Genomic DNA, 21,894 nt, shown 5'->3' on the forward strand with positions numbered 1-21,894 from the left:
GTCCTTAAACCATTATTGGAAGAAGGTAAAACAATATTTTTCCTTATATATGAAGGTACTTTCTCTTAAATAGAGCTCAAAAGCAATATTAGAGGCGATACCTGTGGCTCAACAGAGTAGGGCATTGACCCCATATGCCGGAAGTGGAGGGTTCAAACCCAGCCCTGGCCTAAAAACTGCAAAAAAAAAAAAAGCAATATTAGGTATCCAAGCTACTTTTCACCAAAACAACAAAAATATTTTCCTGTACTACATTAATTTGTACTTCCCACTTAATTTCAAATAAAATTGGAGTTAAAAATGTATGTATTTCTTAAGTTCAATGTTTTTCACAGTCTATATATTTAATATTGCTGAGTTTTGGTGAATATAAACATTTTACTATCAATTTCTTTTCGTAACTTTTTTGCTATATTAGAATATATAGAGGCAAATATGGTATTCAGTTTCTCTATTATCATCACCAAAATCCGTAGTTATGGATATCAGATATCTGCATCTTAATTTCTTATATGTTTACATCTTAGGTAATCGAAATATTACTTTACCTGGGCCATGAACTAGATGTATTTTCCAATTGGAAGTTAAAAGTTGTGCAATTTCTTTGAACTAAAACCTTTCAGTAAGTTAATGAAGCATGTGCTTTGTAGATTCAGTAAGCAGATCATAATGGAATAATGAAGTTGAGCTGTTTGCAGCCTTAAATTCTCTCTTAACTAGCCCTTTAGCTTATGTGGATTAACATGCTGAGCTCTGAACTTGTAAATATAAATATTAATTCAAACATAAAATTGAAAAACATCACTCTAAAATATAACACCCCTGCCCAAATTTTTGGTACAATAGGCCAGCACTCTGGGGAAAACTACAACAAAACACAGTGAGCTATGTAGAACACTGGAATATCTGAGGGTGAAAGAAGGGGAAGAGGATTTCCGGGTCCAAATGACTTAACTTTCAGTGCTTAAAATTTGCTTTTGCATGTTGCTTTTGAAGACGTTTGGACATTAGTCTACATATTTTGTATTGTGTACTTAATTCATCACTTTCTTCCTCTTTTGTCCTTTAACTGTCACAACTATTTAAGGTCCTTGCAAATATTGGTATTGTGTTCATTAAATACTGCTGAAGAGCAAATTTAAGTAACTAAAAATAGACATCTCTGAAGCTGCTAGGCTACAGGGATTAAGGATAAAATCGGTTACTGCCAAATGCAGAAGCTAAAACGCTTACAAGTTCACACTCCTTGGTAAGCAGGAGATCTATTTATAGAACCACAGTCATCTTGACCCTCTAATAGGCTACTCAGCAAGAAAGCCTCTTTTTAGGTGACTTACACAAATGTGGGCATTCTCCCTGTTCATGAATTTATTTCTAAAACTTTTGAGGAGCCAGTAGCTAATTTTTATCCCAAAGTACCTGAATATGCATAGCCATAGGCAGAATATGTCACTCTGCATCAGATGTCAAGGCTTACGAATGTCAGGCTGGGTAACCCACCTGTGAACAACATGAGTTATCTACTACCTGAAAACATTTTTTTTTTTACATTATATTGCTTATAATTGTACTAGTACTCATTCTAATTTTATTATTCAAATATGTATCGACCCAAACAACTGTAACAGACTAAATATGCCAGATTGATATTTACTGAATTCTTCCAGGATTTTTGTTGTGGTGGTGGTGGTGATAGCTGTTGCTATCCACAGAAATAAGTGCGATTGTTTTTTTGTCTTTATTCTTTACATTTTCATGGAAGGAGGGTTAAGGGGTCACTTAATAAGAATTTTCAAATCTCACAGTCATTAAGCAAGGACATTCTAAACTCAAGTCTGTGTAAGTAAAGTCAGCTTGGATTTTTTAAATATATGTATAGATTTTGTACTCATCCTTCCTATTTACTCGCATTATGATGAACAGAAAATATACTGAAATGCATACGCACTAGAGCAGTTATAGTATGGAAAAATTAATATTAAGCTCTGTAATTCATTGCAAATGTGCCTGTTTCCTTCTTTACAAAGAGAAACCAAATGAGGTTGACATTTATAAAATAATGATCAAAAGAAACAATATGCTATGGAAGGATAAGCGTGTGTTGGAATAACGAAAGTAAAAGAATTTCTAGTTTAGTTTAGACTGTCTTATCTTTAGAATTTTATATATTAATTTTTGAAAGGTGAAGATTGGTGGTGGGGGAGTTCCCACTGCTGCTTGCTTTCATAATCCAGCAGAGGGAGCAAAAGCTAATGCACGAATTATACAGGCTGTTAAGAACATTACCAGGGATGCTGCTTATGTGCAGAAAACGTTTAGAAAAAGGCTTGCTAATTTCAAACATCAAAACACAAGTAGAAAAAATACCCTCAAGTTTATATCATTAAGAATTGTTTTCAAGCAATAGAAGATTATGTATAAACAAAGAAATCCCAAAGTAGACAACCAATTAAAGTTAAAACTCTCTTGGCCTTATGCCATATATTCAAAGCTCTACCATAACATAAAGAATGAGTCAAAAGAATTTTTCACATCTCAGAACTATGAATGTGCTCTTGTTATTTTGATACAAATGATAGAACAGACTCTGTAAAAAATGTTTAATGCGTACAATTCTTCAGTGGTTCAAATCCCCAATTGCCTGGATTTTTCTCGGGATTAATGGCATGAGCAAGCAGTTGGTCCTGTCAGGTAAAATGGTACAGTAATAAAATCAAGGTCATTTCTGAAATTTCACTTCTTTGCTTATACAGCATTCTTCGGGAGTATATACTATATTTGACTGAGGTCTTTAAGTGCTGTTATTAAAGTTCTGATTTTAAAATTGTATGAGATGACCCTAAGTCTGATTATTCTTTGCTTCTCAAAAAATGAGATGCATAATTTGAACTGTGCGTATGCCAGTGTCTTGTGATGTGTGTTAAGATTTGTTTGTTGAGGATTTTCAGAAATCATTGCTGACCATTTTTATATTTTGAAGACAATACAGCCGGTGCCTACAGGGTTGGGCTCACTGACTTGAAACAACCTTTGTGCTCCCACTTACCTTCAAGGTGTGCATAACTTGAATTTTTTAAATCTGAGTAGCATAAGCCTGGTTTCAAAAACCTTCCAAATACTGTGTCTATCTCAAGTAATGTATCCTTCACATTTTTTATATGATGGTAATTGATGCTCCTGTTCCTTGACACTCTGTCTTCTACCATGCTTATAGCTCACCCTGGCCATAGCCCCAAATCATTTACACAACCTCAGTTTGATAGGTCAGCACTCCACACAAGGAACATTTTCTTCTAGTCGGTTTGGCTTGGTCCACTATGTCTAATGACAGGCTGCTTTTGTGTGTCTTTCACCATTGTCTGAAAGACCTGTTTCCATGTGTTCAACTAGAACTCAACCACTCCTTGCTCCTTCCAGGCCTTCTTTCTAACAATACTGTCTGCCTGTCTGGAAGATAGGACAGGAAACTTGTGGACTCATTATAATAACCGTATGTTCCTTACTTGGACAAATTGCTTATCCTCTCTGTAGCTTAATGATCGCATTGTAATATTGAGGTAATTGTATGGTTGGCACATACAATTAAAATAATTCCTTCTTACTATCATTTTCTTAGTATTATTATTCTTGGGGTAGTGATAGTGGTGAATGTCTCTCCTTTGACCCCTATCTACTACTATTCTCACAGGTTCCATTATCCAGCCTGTGTTAACACACTTAACTTGAGTTCCTTTATTATATCCTCTTAGCACCCGCTACATCCTAAGAAACAAGTATTTTTATACATCCAGAAACTACCAAGCCACACTGCAGAATAGTTAGAAAATGGCAAAAATAAGACAGGCTTCGTTTTATGCTGTCCAAAAAAATTGGTGGTGACAGTGACATAGTATTTAAAGCTCTTTGAAATTCCCCATTAAATCAGAAGAAAAAAATAGGATAGAAAAACTAAAGGAAATGATTTAAAAAACTTTAACAACAAATTACGTAGCAAGGAATTACCACCAATTCTAAATTGTCAGCTCATGACCCATAATTTTTCCGAGAGAAAATAGAGGGAAGTGACAAGGTGTCTGAGGGAAATGAGGCCAGCTGAAAAGGAAAGAGTATTTTGCAGGTGAATATAAACACTATTTTACACTTTTTATCCCCAATTGTGCATAATAACACAATTTTTATCATTTTTCAACAAGTAAGCTTATGTAAAAAGTTAAAATTCTGATATAAGTTTTTAAAAATAATTCAGCTTGTATGGATTATAATTTGGTCAGACTGTATTGCACCATACACAGACCTATTTATTTACTACATTATTTATTAATTGTTACTTTCCTTAATTCTGTCCAGCTGCAGGCCCTGAAAAATATTTTGCCTATAAACTCAGTTCCTGCCAGTGCGGGACCAACCTAAATCAGGTTGAGAATACATTTCAGCCCTATACACATTAGTATAAGTTTTACTTCTAGAAGCCTGTGTCCTGTCCCTAAAATTTTCACTGTGTACATCTTTTCTATTGGGTTGTTGCTCAGATTTCTTGATTAAAGCATTAATAACTCTGCTCTAAATCCTACCCCATTGAAACAGTGCTTGACCACTCTGCCCAGCTCATTGTAATCCTCCTCATCCCTACTATTTCCAGCTGCTGATGAGGACTTAATTCAAATCATGCCACTTTTTTCAGCTCCCCATACCAATATTTGACCATGAGGTTCTGAACCATAGAAAAAGTAAATTGTATAAACCTAAACCATCTTCTATAATGTATATGTTTGTATAATGTTTCTATCCTTATTAATTTGCCATTGTGAAGAAACATATCCCCAAAGCATAAATAACTAAATATACATAACAAATAATTTGGCCAAGTGACAGCAAAATATGCAAGTCCTAATATGGGTCAGAGACATTAAGTTCTAAGAAGCAAATAGACAAGTATAAATACATACTTGGGGTTGAGACTAAGGGAAAAATCTGAAATATCCCATTTATTAGAAGAGTTCTTCTTGTTTGCATTCATTTGGACTTGATTTGGTCATTTTAGAATCTTTAAAATCAATGAGTGTTTTTGTAATTATATTTGGCTCAAATCGGTATTAACCTTATGTTAATTATGGGACTAATGCAGTGTTTGAATGTAAACCAAGAACTTTATGTCTGTAGTTGCCAATTTAATCTTGCTTTTGAGTAATTTGTAATATGAAATCACCATTTAGCCTTGTGATAGCCTTTCTTGGGGTTGAGCACTTTCCATTAAGTTTGCTATTAGGAATGAAAGGAGATGCATTAATACATTTTAGTCACAGAAACAAACAATGTAATTAACCTATATTAATATGCTGAATGGAACATCCAGTAATGAAGCAATCTAAAACACATAAATTTGAATATTTAACCAATTTGTTATTGTTCTCTTGTATACAGTATTATTGAAGTTCAAGAATGAACCATGGTTATTTGAGAGCTGCCCTATTTGTTAAAGAATTTTGGGAAGAATTCCTGATTCATGACATGTAGTTGTTTCTTTCTTTTCTGTTACTACACTATACACCACCAGTGTTTCTTGATTAGGTGTTAATGCCAATTCTAATGCTGTTCAAATTCACTTCAGTAGGAATAGATATAGAAAAAGAAAAAAAAATAAAGCAACATGTTCTTCTTAGAGGATTTTTTTTTTTTTTGTAGAGACAGAGTGTCACTGTACCGCCCTCGGGTAGAGTGCCGTGGCGTCACACGGCTCACAGCAACCTCTAACTCTTGGGCTTACGCGATTCTCTTGCCTCAGCCTCCCGAGCAGCTGGGACTACAGGCGCCCGCCATAACGCCCGGCTATTTTTTTTGTTGTTGCAGTTTGGCCGGGGCTGGGTTTGAACCCGCCACCCTCGGCATATGGGGCCAGCGCCCTACTCACTGAGCCACAGGCGCCGCCTGTTAGAGGATTTTTTTTACAAACATGTCATTTGGTTAATGATATACAATTTAATAACATTGGAAAGATTTAAGGACTTGCATAAATTTACTTATGTTTTACCCTCCTTTTCTTGTGTTTCCTTTAGATAAGAAATGTTGAAACCAATCAATGTTTAGACAACATGGGCCGCAAAGAAAATGAAAAAGTGGGTATATTCAACTGTCATGGTATGGGAGGAAATCAGGTAAACTCTCCTTTATGTATACCAACCTGGTATTTTAGAGGAAGAATTATTGTTGCTAAAACTATTAGCATAGGTCATGGCTAATATGCTGATAACAATGAAGTCTTAGTTTACTAAATAAATATGCATTCAAATCAAGAACTGATTTGGTTATTTTATTGTCTCAAGAATATTAAGAGAACACTACAAAATTAAATTAAGAGGACAATGCTTTCAATGATCCTATGATTAATGAGGATATCCAAATATTTTAGAGCCACCTCATTTTATCATGTATAAGCAAATGAAGACTACATTTTATTCAACTAAATGGATATATATAACAATTTTTCAACAACTACAATGTCTTCCCGGTCGTAATTATTCTATATTCCTTAAACAATTTTTTATGTATATTATGGTTTTGAGGAGCTTTTGGTATTTACTAAAATTTTTAAGTGCATGGGTCAAAGTTGATGGCTGATGACAAGTCTAGGACAGTTTTTGTGTGTGTGTGTTTGTGGGAGGTCTGCGTGTGTGCACACCCGGCGAGTGCAACAGTCCAGTTAAAAGTCAGAGGCCTATCAGCATAATCAGAGTGCTTGTGCTCTCTTTAAGCACAGGAAGTTGCTCTGCAAGGTGGGCCACATGGAGGCTGGCTGGCTGTGAGTCTTCAGGCTAGAGCTACCCTGCTGCCATGGCCACTTTGAGAGTTAGAATTTAGAGGACCTGTACCAACAAAATAAGAGTTTGAGAGAACTGATCCTTTTTATACAAGTTTTCAATAGATGTTGAGGAAAACCACAGCATTGAGTTCTTTATCTAGTGGTAGAACTTCTGAGTCAGAATGACCTGAAGTTAAATAATCTTGAATATGTCAAGATTCCATGCAGAAATACATGTTTCTCATACTGTAAAAGAAAAAACAAATGAGCTCTATTGAGTTCTGATACCCTTCAAACAAGTCCTGTGTTTCTCCCTTAAAATAAAAGAAAAATGCCTAGTTATTACAAACCTAGTTAGTATTCCAAAGTGTCAAAATTGTCATTTAAGAAAAAGTGTTTAAAACAAAATCTCTACATTATAACACAGATAAATAACCTTATAGGAAAAGAGAATAGAAAAAACAACATAGGCAGAATAATGACAAAGCATTCAGAAATGGCCCAGCTTATGATTATATATATTTATTACAAATGAGGCAGGTATACTGCCAAAAACCAATGAAGTCCTGATAAATTCAGCTAGAAATGGTAGAAAACCTTATAATCAGAGGACTAAATGCATAGGGGTTTAATTTTTTTCACTTATGAAGAAGCCAAAGTCTGAAGGTAGTCCATTGTTGACATTTGTTTAAGTCCTCCGCTATTTCATTAAGAAACCAGAAATCATATTATATTTCCATCCTTTAATTCTTAGAGCCCATTGTTATCATCTTCTGGTCAGAAGAGGGCCTCTGAACTCCAGATATCTTGTCCATGGCCAAGGCAGAAAGTTTTAGACATAGGGAAGACCTATAATAGCCCTGTGTTTCCTCTTAATTGTAAAATAAAAAGCCTTTCTAGAGGCACAACGCACCTCAATGGATGTGTCTTTGGCCAGAAAGGTGTCACTTGGCTACCTGTAGCACAAAGAATTACTGAACATTTAACCTCACACTCATACCTGGCTGCTTCTCATGGCTCATTTACCATGGACATTCAGTGGACAATTAGAAATTCCTGCTATAAACTGTTTCGGTAGTTTATGGGGGGGGACACAATTAATCGTCTGCTTCATGATGACCTATAGAATTCAAAATGAGAAACACTACTTATGAAATAGCCCTGACTCTAACACGAATTAAAAAAGAGGAAAGAAAATACCCGAGATGAATTATCCATGTAGATATATTAGAATGCCATAATTAGTGTTAAAATGGGTAGTCTAAATAATTGTATGGCCATATTTATCTGTCTGACATCAAATACCTAAATTGTAAATGTTAAAAATAAAATTATTCATCTTTAAGTTTACCAATACCTAGAAATAAACTCTCTCACTCTACTGTACATTTCTTGTTAGTGCTACAATTCTTATCTTTATCCTCAGTATCTGGCAGTGTTCTTGGGACATGGCAGGCACTTAGTCAATACTAGACAAGCAAATATGTGAAAGTTTCTATAGTCAGAACAATGTACCTTAGAACTATGTAGACACTGCTAAGAAATAATTAGCTGTTATTGTCATAGTAATCACAAGTAATAAAGACAGCAATATCAGGGATTCATAATGAAAGTGAACAAATAAATCATAAGCAAAAAACTCCTTCTCACATGTCTCCATATGGTCAACTTAATGGCAAGATATAAATTAAAACCAATACTTCTGTATCTATATGAATATATTTTAATTATATATATATGTGTGTGTGTGCAAAAAATTTTGGAGCACTTTTTGTTTAAATGGAAACAATGGAAAGAAATATTTGCCAAAAGGGGAGTGGCTAAATAAATCACGGTGTACACAGTATGGAATACTGTATAGCCACCAAAATTACTGAAGAACATCTATAAGTATTGTGAGCAAACATTCAAAGAAGGGAAAAAAGTGGTGCAGACTGCAACTTACTTTCGAAGAGCCCATTTGTGAAAAAATATGTAAACATTTTTCTACATGTAATATCTACAATATTCATATAGAGAGGGTGACAAATATATATATATATATATATATACACACACATTTTAAGAAAGGGAAAAAAACCGTATCCCATTTGTAATAGTGATATCACATTTGACTTCTGCAGTTATAAGAGGTGCTCAACAAGACTTGTATTCATCTTTTGTTATCGGTGCATATTGAGTAAAACTAGTAAAATTCATACAACTAACACTAACCACAGCATGCACTAGATAGACAATACCTATTGGTTCATTGCCATTTATTATTCTCTTTAGTTTTTATTTCCATTTGTATGCACAATTATTTCTCTTTTTATTTCTAAAAGTTAAAAATAAAATACGTTCATTCACTGGCTAATGACAAAGGCAAGATAAAAATACAAGACACTCTTTAAGGCTGGGCACATGGTTCACGCCTATAATCCTAACACTCTGGGGAGCCAAGCAGGTGGATTGCTTGAGCCTAGGAGTTCAAGACCAGCCTGAACAATAGTGAGACCCTGTCTACTAAAAATAGAAAAGCTGAGGCAAGAAGGGTTTCTTGAGCCACAAAACTTGAGGTTGCCGTAAGTTATAACGGCACAATGTTTTATAACAGGGTGCCAGAGTGAGACTCTGTCTCAAAAAAAAGAAAGAAAAGTTAGCCAGGCATCTTCTGTAGTCCCAGCTACTTAGGAACCTGAGGCATGAGGACTGCTTGAGCCCTAGAGTTTAAGGTGGCTGTGAGCTAGGATGACATCACCAGGATACTCAAACCCCCAGCCAACAGAGTAAAAAATCTGTCTAAAAAAAAAAAAGTGCAACACATCCTTTGGTGTTATTGATCTCAAAACAAGGAACTGACACTTCTGTGACTCAAACAAATATATGTTATGAAAAAAATTTAACTGTCACTTCTACTGTTATGAATTCTGCTTTGATGGAATTTAATACTTCTAGATGAGGGACAGGTTTAAATTTTCATTTTGTTCACCTTAATAAAGAATAGATTTTAGGATTTTATTCTCACAATCACCCTTCCTGTGTGTTATTGCTTTGCTTTTATGTTGCCATGGAAACAATGTCTATTTTTATGGTTACTTAGTTTTGAATTTTTACATGTAGCCCCCAACCCATAAAAATACTGAAATCTCTCTCTTCTGCTCTTATACAAAAGTCAAAACAAATGTTAACATTGTTTTTTAACTTAGCTACATTTCTAAAAGAAGCTATTTTTTATTTGTTGACAATTAGAACTTAACCATTTCCCCTTGAATAGTGTTGATAGTTTTTTTTTTGGGGGGGGGGGTAAGGTCTTCAAAGTATCAAAAAGAAATTTACTTCCAATAGTTTGGAGAACTATTTTCTTAAGCTCTCAAATTTCCAGCAAAATCTAAAATAGAATTCCTGAATGTTTTTGCAACAGGAATACTGTAAAAACAAACTGACAAGTAGAACATTATTATCATATTCAACATGACCATTTTGAGATGCTCTTTTTAAAATCTTATAAATAGAAGGCACGTATCACAAAGAATAATATCAAAATTAGATAGTCCATTTCTATCTGTCCTTGTGATCATTTCTTTCATTAAGAAATACCATCATGCTGATCATTAACACACAAAAGAATGAAAAAAAAAGAAATTAACTTGAACATAAATTTTTACACGTGAAAGACAAACTTTACAATTCACTGTCATAAAATGTTACTAAAAGTTATGGCATTACCTTCTCTGCACTTCTCAGAAGATGACATCATATCCTAGCGGCAATTCCATTTCCCCTGAGCTAATGACTCAGATTTACATCTCTGTCTTCCACCTTTCTCCTGAGCTCTGGAAGCTATCGCCAGTTAATTATTGTGAATGTCTACAAGCATTCCAAACTAGACTCCTTTTCTTCCCTTAAATATATAAATTTATAATTATATAAGTATAAAATATATAAATTTATAAAGATATGGATATACACATTTATAAATTGATATATAAATATTTTAGACTCCTTTTCTTCCCTTAAATATAATCATCCAATATTGAAACATACAAACATGATTCCTGAAATTGATTAGTCACCAAATCCTGAGATCTGTATGCAAAGTTATTCTAAGACTCCTAACCTCTCAGCAGGAGACCATTCATAACCCTGGTCTCTGCCTTTGACCTACCCTGGATCTTCTTCTATTTCAGTATGATTTAAAAACTTCTTTATTTCTATGAGTACATCATTCATGCACAGATTTAAAATCTGATTAAAATTTTCAGCAGTTTTCCACTGTTCAAGGAATAAAATCCAAATTCCTTATGATACACAGCGTAGCCATAAAATTTGTGTGCAATTCTAAACTCCACACTTTTTTAAATTGCACACAAACTTTATGGCAACCCACTATTAATAGAAAGCCCTTCATAACTTTATCTCCATCTGGCTTTCCAGACTGATCTACCTTGATCTTACAATAGTGATTTGTGATTTGTTAAAAATTACCCATTCCCTCAATGATTCTAGCATTTTTTATATCCCAATAATTCTGTTCTTTCTAATTGAACTGTGGGCTGCATTCTGGTGCACTCAAAAACTTAAGACATACTAGCCATGCAAACTCCATATAATTTAGTTTCTCTTTTGCCAGCTCTTCAATAGCCGTGTCCTAACCTACACAGAACATACTTTTAATGGATAAACTGGAATTTATTTAATTAACCCTTTATTATTCAACATGCATTATTTGTAAATTTCATTGTTATAGACCAGCATCATCAATATTTTTATATTAAGTCTGACAAGCCCCCTATTTACCCTTTAAGAAATATGTCTACAAGTAAATTTGCTAAATCAAATATTATATAACATTGTAGGGCTTTTCCTTTGACAAATTGTCCTCTTTTTCAGTTTTTGCCAATTAAATAGGACAAATATCTGAAGTATAAAAAGACACTGTAATGAACATTTAATATTCATTATCCTCTGTGATAGTCACACTGTTCTTTTAATTAGAGTTATTATCCTGATTTTATTCACAAGTTTATTGGAAACAATAAAATATTAGTAGTATGGATGAGATGATAAAGCCAGTTTGAACCTAAGTCTGATTCCACACCGAGTTTGTATTCACTGTTCTTGCCTTGGCTCCTAATCACACCCCCTCAAGACTGATCACAGGGGCCAATGCTCAGCAGTCTGGATCACTTTGAACCCAGGACTTTAAGCCCAGCCTGGGTAACATAGGAAAATTCTAACCTTTAAAAAAGAACTATATGGCTCAGCACCTGTGGCTCAAGCAGCTAAAGTGCCAGCCACATACACCTGAGCTGGCGGGTTCGAATCCAGTCCGGGCCCGCCAAACAACAATGATGGCTGTGACCAAAAAATAGCTAGGTGTTGTGGCGGGCGCCTGTAGTCCCAGCTACTTGGGAGGCAGAGCCAGGAGAATCGCTTGAGCCCAGGAGTTGGAGGTTGCTGTGAGCTGTGATGCAACGGCACTCTACCCAGGGCAACAGCTTGAGGCTCTGTCTCAAAAAAACAAAAACAAACAAAAAAAGAACTACATATATATATATATGTGTACATATATAGTACACATATATACACATATATGTATAACATTTATAATTAGGTAAAAATTAGATTAATATAATATTTATAAAACAACCACTTTTATTTTTAAAGTAAGGATCAAGATAAAAGTTTTTTTTAATCCAATGACGAGTGTTTTCCTTTGAATGGCAACATATATTTAATCAAAAATGAAAAAAAAGAAACCCCTTTGTAATTTTTCTTTTCAAAGACAAAAAAATGTAAAGTGATGGAAAAATACATTTTAGCAAATGCATTTGTGATATTTCTTTTTCTCCCTGGAGCCATTTATTTGGTGAGAGCTAGAAAGTACATGGAAACCTTCTATATAATTTATTCCAGTAAATGACTCAGAGCCATTTTTCAAGGTAGCAAGCCTCTAGGGAAGCTTATGCTAGCCATTTATTAAAACCATGTGTTCTGCCAAGATAAAGAAGAGATCCTTAGGTATCATCTACTCTTTTCTACAAATGTCTCCTCCTTCTTTGAAATGTGATCACTTATAATTTTAAGACAGGTGTATTGAAAAATTTTAGAATAAACAAAATACTTTGTCTCCTCACAGAACCTCTAGAATTATTTTAGTAATGTATTCTAATGTACTTATGGATACTAATGAACACATTCATTCAACAGAAATGTATTCATTTAAAATTTGCATTTCTATACGTACTATACTTAGAAGCCATTTTGACACTAATTTGATCCCTTTTTCAGAGTTTTCAGAGTAGAATTAAAACTTTACAGGGATTTCACAAAGTGAGTTTTCAGGTAAAATGGAATGGCTTTTGAGGAAAAAAGTGAAAAAGTATCATTTATTGCATGTTTAAATGAGTTGGAACATGCAAACTGGAAAACAGTATAGTTACAATGACTTCTACAGAAATAGGAGCCTCTCAATCTCGTTATGATTGGCAGAGAGAACTCCTCTGCTCTTTGCTGGCTTAGTGCACCCATCAGATTAAAGTATTTGGGATGGCATGGTGTCTTAGTCTGGGCTTTTATAATAAAGACAACATAAACCATATGGCTAGAAATTTGAAGATCAAGGCACCAGCAGATTCAGTGTCTGGTGAGGGTTGGGATGGGTGAGGGTTTGGCTGGGCAGTAGAGCCTTCTTGATGCACCTTCCCCTGATGGAAGGGACTAAATGGCTCTCCCAGGTGTCTTTGATAAAGACACTAAAACCATTCATCACGGCTTTCATGACCTAATCACATTCTCTCCCTCCCTCCTTTGAATGCTATCACACTGGCTGTTAGATTACAATGTATGGATTTTGGGTGAGGGAGACAAATATTTAGATGATAGCAGATGATAACTTGGATAACAAAAACCTGATTATCTCAGTTTATAACAGGGAATCTTGAAGAGATAGTATGTGACTAACATAGGGGAAAATATCTAAAACAAACAAAAAAATCCAATGTTTTACATTGGCCCTCCCTTTTAGGGTATCTTGAGCTACATGTTGGATCCTCAGTCCTTCTGAGAGTTAGTTACCTTCTGAGTAGATCTCAGTGGGTCCCACAATCACAGGACTAGTCAGGTGTGAACAAAGCCTTTAGATACAAGTACATGTGAGTCCACTATTGCCATGCTACTCGGGTTATTTATTTATTCTTTTAACCTCATTTTTAAAAGATTTATTTTGGACTAATTTTAGATTTACAGTAAAGTTTCAAAAATAGTACAGAGACTTCTGTCCATACCTTACCTTCTTTCCCCCAAAGTTAACATCTTACATAACCATATCATTTCTCTTTTTGTGAAACAGCTTTTTAGATATGTATTCAGACTTTTGAACTTTATTTTTGGAATATGTCTTTCTTATATCCATAGATTTACTTTCTTTTTCAAATTTCAAACTATTAAGGGGGTACAAATGTTTTTGGTTACTATTTATTCTCGATTCTTTACATTTTATTTTGATAGGAAATTAATTCGCTTAAATGTATCTATAAGGAAACTCCAAACTCTTACTGTTCCTAGTCGTTCACTCAGTTTCCGGCTAACTAATTCACATTTCTATTTGGATGACCAAGTATGGTTTCAAACTCATTTTTCTTCTAAAGCCTTTTTTTCCCTCTAGGTTCTCTATTCATTCATCTTTTACATTTTCCTCTCTTATCTTTTATTGCTCCCTGCTCTCCCCAGATTAGACACTAATCCCTGTGGATTGTTTCTACTAGTCCTATTTATCTCTTTCTTCTTTCTTCCATTTATAATTCTACTTTAAAAATCTGGGTCTTGATCTCATCGGACTAAAATCACTAAGACAGTGTTCAAGGTAGTTTCCCCATAGGTCCAGCCTGTCTCCATTTCACTCTGCCCTCACCAGATAATGCAGTAGTGACTTCCTCCAAGATGTCACTCCCAAGTGGAAAAATCATGCAAACAAAACAAGACTTCAAAGGGCTCCTAATTATTAAAGGATAAAGTTAACATAGTTATAATAACTAGTGAAAGGGCTGTGCGATCTGACCCCTTCCTACCTTTGTAACTTTGTTTCCCTTTGCATCCTATATAAACTGTCCACTCCACCAACTCTATTGACCCTGGCCAGACTTTTAAAAGATGGTTATTGTTGATTGTTTGTTTTCTTTTATCATAGCCTTGTCTTTCCTTGTACCCATCTGCCAGGGTCTTTCCCCACTTTTATAATTATGTAAGCTCTATCCATCTACTCCCACTTCAAAACTTACCCATTCTATATAGTAGTATATTTTTTCTGCTTTTCAATACATATTTTTCCTTCTTCTGAATTTAAACTATGTAAAAATCATTCTTTTTTTTTTTTTTTTTTTTTTGCAGTTTTTGGCTGGGGCTGTGTTTGAACCCGCCACCTCTGGTATATGGGGCCGGCACCCTACTCCTTTGACCCACAGGCACCACTCAAATCATTCTCATTTTTTACTTACTTACACACTATTTCCCAATATTTTTCATACTCTTTAACCTTTATGTTGCCATTCAGTTATGTATGTTTGCTCATCTGATCTACAAAAATAAAATGCAAACTGTTCTTTAAAGCAAAAATTAGCTCTTTTCATTTAAAAATCCTCCTACAGTAAGAAATTCTTGTTAAAAGAATGAATAAGTAAACAATAGTTTAAAAAATTCCATAATTACTCAAGGACCTGCTGTTATTACATAAATAACTTCAAAGTTTTGAGGAAACCACATAAAAAGGAAATCATCTTTCTGGAGGATGAAACTGCTTTTATGGAAATGCTTGGAATTGAGGCTGTGGTAATTGGAAAAGGACTCCCAAACATATCCAAGTTCTAATCCCTGGAACCTGCGAGTATTACCTTATATGGTAATATGGCAAAAAAGACTTTGCAACTTCAGGCCTGGTGGCCCACACCTGTAAACCTAACACTTTGGGAGGCCGAAGTGGGAAGATCACTTGAAACAAGAAGTTTAAGACCATCCTCAGCTGTGTCAGTGAGACCCTGTCTCTACAAAAAAATAGAAAAATTTGCCAGGCATGAGATGTGCGGCTGTAGTCCCAGCTGATTCAAAGACTAAGGCAAGTGAATTACTTGAGCTCAAAGTTTGAGATTGCAGCGAGCTACGATCACACCACTCCACTCTAGTCTGGACAGCAGAGAAAGACCGTCTTAAAAACAAAAACAAACAACCACCACCACAACAAAAACAAATGACTTTGTAGATGTGATTATGTTAAGGATTTTGAGACAGAGAGATTATCCTAAACTATCTAGGTGACCCTTGATGCAGCCACATGTGCCCTTATAAAAAGGAAGCAGAATGAAAAGAATACGGAAGAGAAAGTTGTGTGACTATAGAAGCCAGGGCTCAGTGTGATGTGGCCATGAGCAAACAAAGGCAGTACTCACTAGAACCTAGGTTCTCCCCTAGAATCTCGAGAGGGAAAGCTACCCTGCTGATACCTTGCATCCAGTGAAACTGATTTTAGAATTTTGCCCTCCTGGAATGTGAGAGAACAAATTTCTATTATTTCTATTGCAGTAAAGCTACCAAGTTTGTGGTAATTGTTTTTGCAGCTATAGGAAATTAAACTAAAAGGGACTCTCTCTCTCACACACACACACACACACCCCTATATTAATAAAAATTTTAAAAAGTAACCAAAGCTAAATCTTTAGCATATTAAATGAGAATGGCCTCTTTGATTAATAGTTAATAAATCCCACAGTGGAGTGTTAAAAATGTTTAAACATTTTTTTATCTTAATCCAATACTTGATTAAACAATTGTCAAAAACATTTTGTTACTTCAAGCAAATTATGGTATCATTTATATAATATTAGAAGAACATCTGTATTAACATAGCGTTGATTAACTGCAGGAACAAAAACTTATGACCTAATCTTTCTGAGTTTTGCCTTTCCACAATGTTTTCTGTCATAGAAAGAAATAGCAAATTTATTGTATTCTGTCCTTTCTTCCCCTGGTAAGATTACTCAGAGATTTCGAGATTTTCTTAAGATTTTCTAAAATGAGTGCTGGTATTGGCTACTTTCTAGGTTTATCTTTTCTTTTAAGTGTTTTATAGTTTTTACATTTCTACATAATGATAGTTAACATCTATCACATATGACATTTTTTTCAAAATCCTTGGAAAAATTGTTAATGCAACTCAATTTAGAAGACATCCTCATCATTTTACTATAAAATATTTTAAATTAATTCCGTGAAATCCTACTTTGGTATGTCACAACTCTGGCTCTTTGATTTCTAGTTACGAGTACAAAGTTGGTTATATGATTCATTGTGTCAATAATATAAAGGCAAGCCAACTTCAAAAAGTTTCATTTATTTTTGGTGTTGCAATCATAAAAATTCCTGCTGTGATTCTTGATAATGAAAGCAGTATAGGGAAAAGGGGCTGTGGTAGCAACAAGGGTACCAGACTAAATTTGGAGAAGACAGTCTCTAAGAAGGCACCTTAGAAAATGATGGTAATAAAAAAGTATGACGGTGAAAAGGTAGGACCAAAAAAAAGTATTCTATTGATGAATCAGTTAAAGTATATCATCATCATTAACCCATGCTTTAGAGAGTTTAAAATTAAATTTCTGTAAGACTTAATATGAAGTTTTTTTTGTAAAATGTACAAATTTGTATTCATCTTACTAATAGGATTTTCGGAATAGTTTGAAAACCCTTTCTTAAAAAGTGAAATATCACACTCTTTTATGAAGCAAACAATTTAATAGTACCCTAGTTTAATAAAACCACATATACCTCTCTTTTTTTTTGAGACAGAGACTCACTATGTCACTCCTCCGTAGAGTGCTGTGGCATCCCACAGCTCACAGCAACCTCAATCTCTTGGGCTTAAGCTATTCTCTTGCCTCAGCCCCCCAAGTAGCTGGGACTACACGTGCCCGCCACAACTTCCCAGCTATTTTTTGGTTGTAGTTGTCATTGTTGTTTGGCAGGCCCAGGCTGGGTTTGAACCCACCAGCGCTAGTGGATAGGTGCCCTAGCTACTGAGCTACAGGTGCCGAGCCCATATATATCTCTCTTATCTCACACCAACGATAAAACGTTCCTTACTGAAAAACCTGCTAAAAATGTTTTGTTACCAACAGTATCACTTTGCTACTTTTGCCCACCAGCTTATCTTCTCTAGAGCTGCTGTTACTTACAGATAGGACTCCAGGCTAGTCTCCATTAAACTTATAATACTTATTTAGTCCTAAGGGAACTTCTTATTCCTGTGTACTCTTTAGATCTTCTGACTCTTATTTCTTTTCCCACTTTGACATCAAATACTTTTCTCCTGTCTGATGCTTAATTCCTCTTGACCTGAGACTATAACCATAATCATTACCCTAAGCTGCTTCCTTCTTCAAGTAATCTTCCTGCCAAAATTTTAGCATATTTAGTATTTATAAAAATTTTAAAAGGTAGGAATGCATGAATCTATTATATATGAATAATATTAAGGTCTTTTGAAATAATCTATTTCCCTCTCTTCCTTAGACCATCTACTTCTGTACCTACTTTTCATTTAGATATAGCTACTTAAAATTACCATTTTAAGCACTTTGTAATAGATTTTATGTTAGCTTATATAGTAGTAAAAGAAAATTTGTTAATTTTTTCCAAATAATATAAATAATGTCCATTATTCTAACCTAACAGTGTTACCTAGCTCATTATATTCTCGAGAAGCCAAGCAGAATTCATATTTGTAATCATTTTCTTTGCTGTATTATTCTAAAATATTTCTCATCTTACTGCATTCCAATTCTATCCTAGTTATTAAATTCTTACAATTTGGAAGAAATTAGACAATGACATTCTAGGATTTTTTTTCCTTTTAAATATGAAAACTTAGATTTTCAGAAAAGAAAAGATAGCACAATGAAACCAAATAACTAAAACAAGACAAAAAGTTTATGTCCAAATATTTGACTAATCAATGCTAATAATTTATTCCAGAAAGGAAAACAGACAGTTTGGAAAAAGGAAAAGTCTAAGAAATCTGCAAGCCAAATGAACAGATACGTGTGTGTGAATATGTGTCTATTTGTACATATATTATTTTCTTCCTGTTTTAACCTGCTCTGTAACAATATGAAATATAAATGAGTAAACAAACAAACCAACTCTATACCCAATCTCATTGAGAATACAAAGGAATCATTAATGAAACAGCAAATATTCATATGATCTGTCAGAGGCATTTAGACAAAGGTCTGTTAAGGGCAGAAGTGGGTCTAAAAGGCTGTACAAAGCAGTCGGTGAGCACAGAGAAGGGCGTGTGTGCAAGGACCACAAGAACATGGACACAGATGGAGAAAGGCCTAGACTGGGACAGGGGAAAATGGAGTTGTATGAGTCAAGGAGCTGAGATTATGATAAAATGTAAATGTTAAGCAAGGGAATTTTGACTTGAGGGGACAAAAAGAGTAAAATGCCTCAGACTACAACGGTTGTCAAAGAAGAGCTTATAGCCTATTTTTAATAAGAATCATGAAAATACTTGGCTATGCACTTCTATTATTAAAAATGACAGAATGATTATAGTCAAAATGGAAAATAAAAGATTCTTGTTATTTAGTACCTAAGCATAATTTTATAGCAAGCAAGGGAAGATTACAGAACTGTTTTCAATTCATTTCTTTTATTCTGTTACCAAAGGATTTGATCCAATACAAAGCAAGAAGCTACATGTGGAGTGCAAGGAAATGATACTTTCCCATTAAAGGAAAAGGCTTCAGTAGGTCACCATGGATACAGCCTAGCGTCCATTCCAATTTCTAATAGAAATTCTTAGTCTTCTCTTGTTACGAAAACCTGACAGAAAGACATGTTTTTATTCCAATTCTGTAGTTCTAACTTTCTAAAAAGGTTTTGGGTGTTCATTTTTTTAAGAGTAAAATATGTATAAATGGCTATGTAAATAAGTAAACAAACACAATAATATGCAAACATTTTTATTTCTTTTTTTAACTAAAAAATTCAGGGATGAATTTCAGGGCCATGTAACACCAGGGGATGATCAAAATGGCTTTGAGACACCATCATGGCCAGTATTAAATTCCTGGCTTACATATCACTGAGGGTGAGTACACCTTCTGAGGGGCAGGAATTGTCACGTTCCACCCCACCTAATAAAGAGGTCTTAATTTTTTCTTTATTCAGTGAGTTAACCAAGTGACCCGTGAACTAGAGTTATCCTTTAAATGTGGGAATCTTAACCCATGCTGGTGTTAAACTAATCTGGTGTTATTACATATGAATCTAACATAAAGACATGATCCCCAATTTTAGACTAATGTTTTTAGAAACAGGTTGAAATGGATCTCAGGAATCTCCTGCACAGGTGAATTTCAGATAACTTAGGTAGATGATCCCCCTCCACGTGGTAGAAATTTACCCTCCTCCTCCCCATACATATGGTCTGTGTTGCCTTATTTCCAAAAAGTAGGACACAGAATGGGATGGTGGTAAGTTTACAGTTGAGAAACACTGGGAAAAACTACCCTGGGTTCATAACCGAGGTTCTATCCTGTGAGTCTGAGTGATATCATGCGCGTTTGATATGATGTGGTAACAATGAGACTGCATTATATGGTCTTCCTCCTACAGACCTATAACCACAATTCAACCACGAGATAAACTTTAGACAAATCCAAACTGAAAGACTTTCTATAAAATGCCTGATGAATACTGAAAAGTCTCATTAAAAAGAGAAAAGACTGAGCATCAGCCTAAGCAGATGTGATGATTAAATGTAACATGAGATGGGATCTTAGAAGAAAAGAAGCATGGGATCATATGGAAACCTTATGGAAAAACTAATGAAACTGGAATAACATCTAGAGTTTAATTTTTTTTTTAATTATCAGGAAAAAGCAAAATGCTAAGTGTGTGGAAAGAACACAGAATTTGGGACCTGACAGACAACAGTTCGAAGACTAGTTTCCCCTTGCAAACTCAGGGACTTTTGGAGAATTTATTTAAACTTTGCAAGCCTCATGTCCCTAATTCATACAAGAGGAATAATAATGCATGTGGTGCTACAGCATATGTTTACACAATTTGTTATATTTTAAATGACAGCTATTGTGCCCCGCACATAGAAGTTGCTGTCAAATTGTTGTTTACTTTCTCTCCTTCCACTTGCTTCTAGCCAAATAGCCAAAGGCCAGCACCTCTGCACCTTTGTGTGAGAAGCTTCATTTACCAGACGCTGCTTTGCCCACCTGCTCACACTTAGGGAATTAATAAATTAGATTCTCTGGAAGCTCACCTAAAGCAAAAGCTAGGGGAGGTGATACACAAGTATCCCAGCTCTCACTCTTCAGGAGACTGCCCTGAGGTTTCTGTTAGACATTAGTTGCCAGAGATCTCCAACAGAATTAAGTGTAACTAATTTAATAATTTAATATTTATTCCCTAACCCCATACTAGTCTTTCCTGGAATCATCTTTTTATTAAACTACTTGCACTTGAATTGTTGTTTTGGTGTCTGCTTTTGGAGGCACCCAAGCTAAATAGACTCTGCTCTGAGTTTGCCGTGATAATCACTGCCATAAGGAAATAAGATTGTTTATGCTCGAAACCACCTAGAAACATTATGTCACTTGGACCCAATGCGAATGTTGTGGTAATAATTGAAAGGTTAATTTTTACTGTTTACTTTAAACTAAAGATAGTTTACCTTTACAGATAAGAAGTAGTTGTCACTGTTATATGAAAAAGTACATCTTTGTGCCATCTAGAACATTATAATGTACCTTTTCTGACTTTTTGTGTTTACTAATTTTTTCAAATTTCAGATTATTATGGGAGTACATATGATTTGGTTACATAGTTTGCTTTTGTAAGGTTAAAGTATAGGTTGTAGTTGTGCCCTTCACAATTATCATATACCTATGTAATGTACTCATTAGGTGGGAATTTACCATCTCTCGCCCTTTCTCCCCCCACCACTTTGAACTTCATTTCATTAGTCTCACATGTGACCATTAAGGTACTGACCTTTACCTCCGATTTAATAATGTTTAAGAATTTGTATCTAGTTATTTACA

At 34.7% G+C, this 21,894-nt stretch overlaps 1 protein-coding gene across 1 annotated transcript in view; it reads left to right on the top strand.

The window, feature by feature from the left end:
* The window catches only part of GALNT13 (polypeptide N-acetylgalactosaminyltransferase 13), a 558,341-nt gene that overhangs the window by 505,963 nt on the left and 30,484 nt on the right, over nt 1-21,894 (top strand). Inside the window, exon 11 of the mRNA XM_053598099.1 lies at nt 6,054-6,152. Coding sequence (XP_053454074.1) covers nt 6,054-6,152 — 99 coding nt within the window. The remainder of the gene's footprint in view (nt 1-6,053; nt 6,153-21,894) is intronic.

This window comes from Nycticebus coucang, chromosome 7 (assembly GCF_027406575.1).
Source record: "Nycticebus coucang isolate mNycCou1 chromosome 7, mNycCou1.pri, whole genome shotgun sequence".
Classification (NCBI taxonomy): Eukaryota; Metazoa; Chordata; class Mammalia; order Primates; family Lorisidae; genus Nycticebus; species Nycticebus coucang.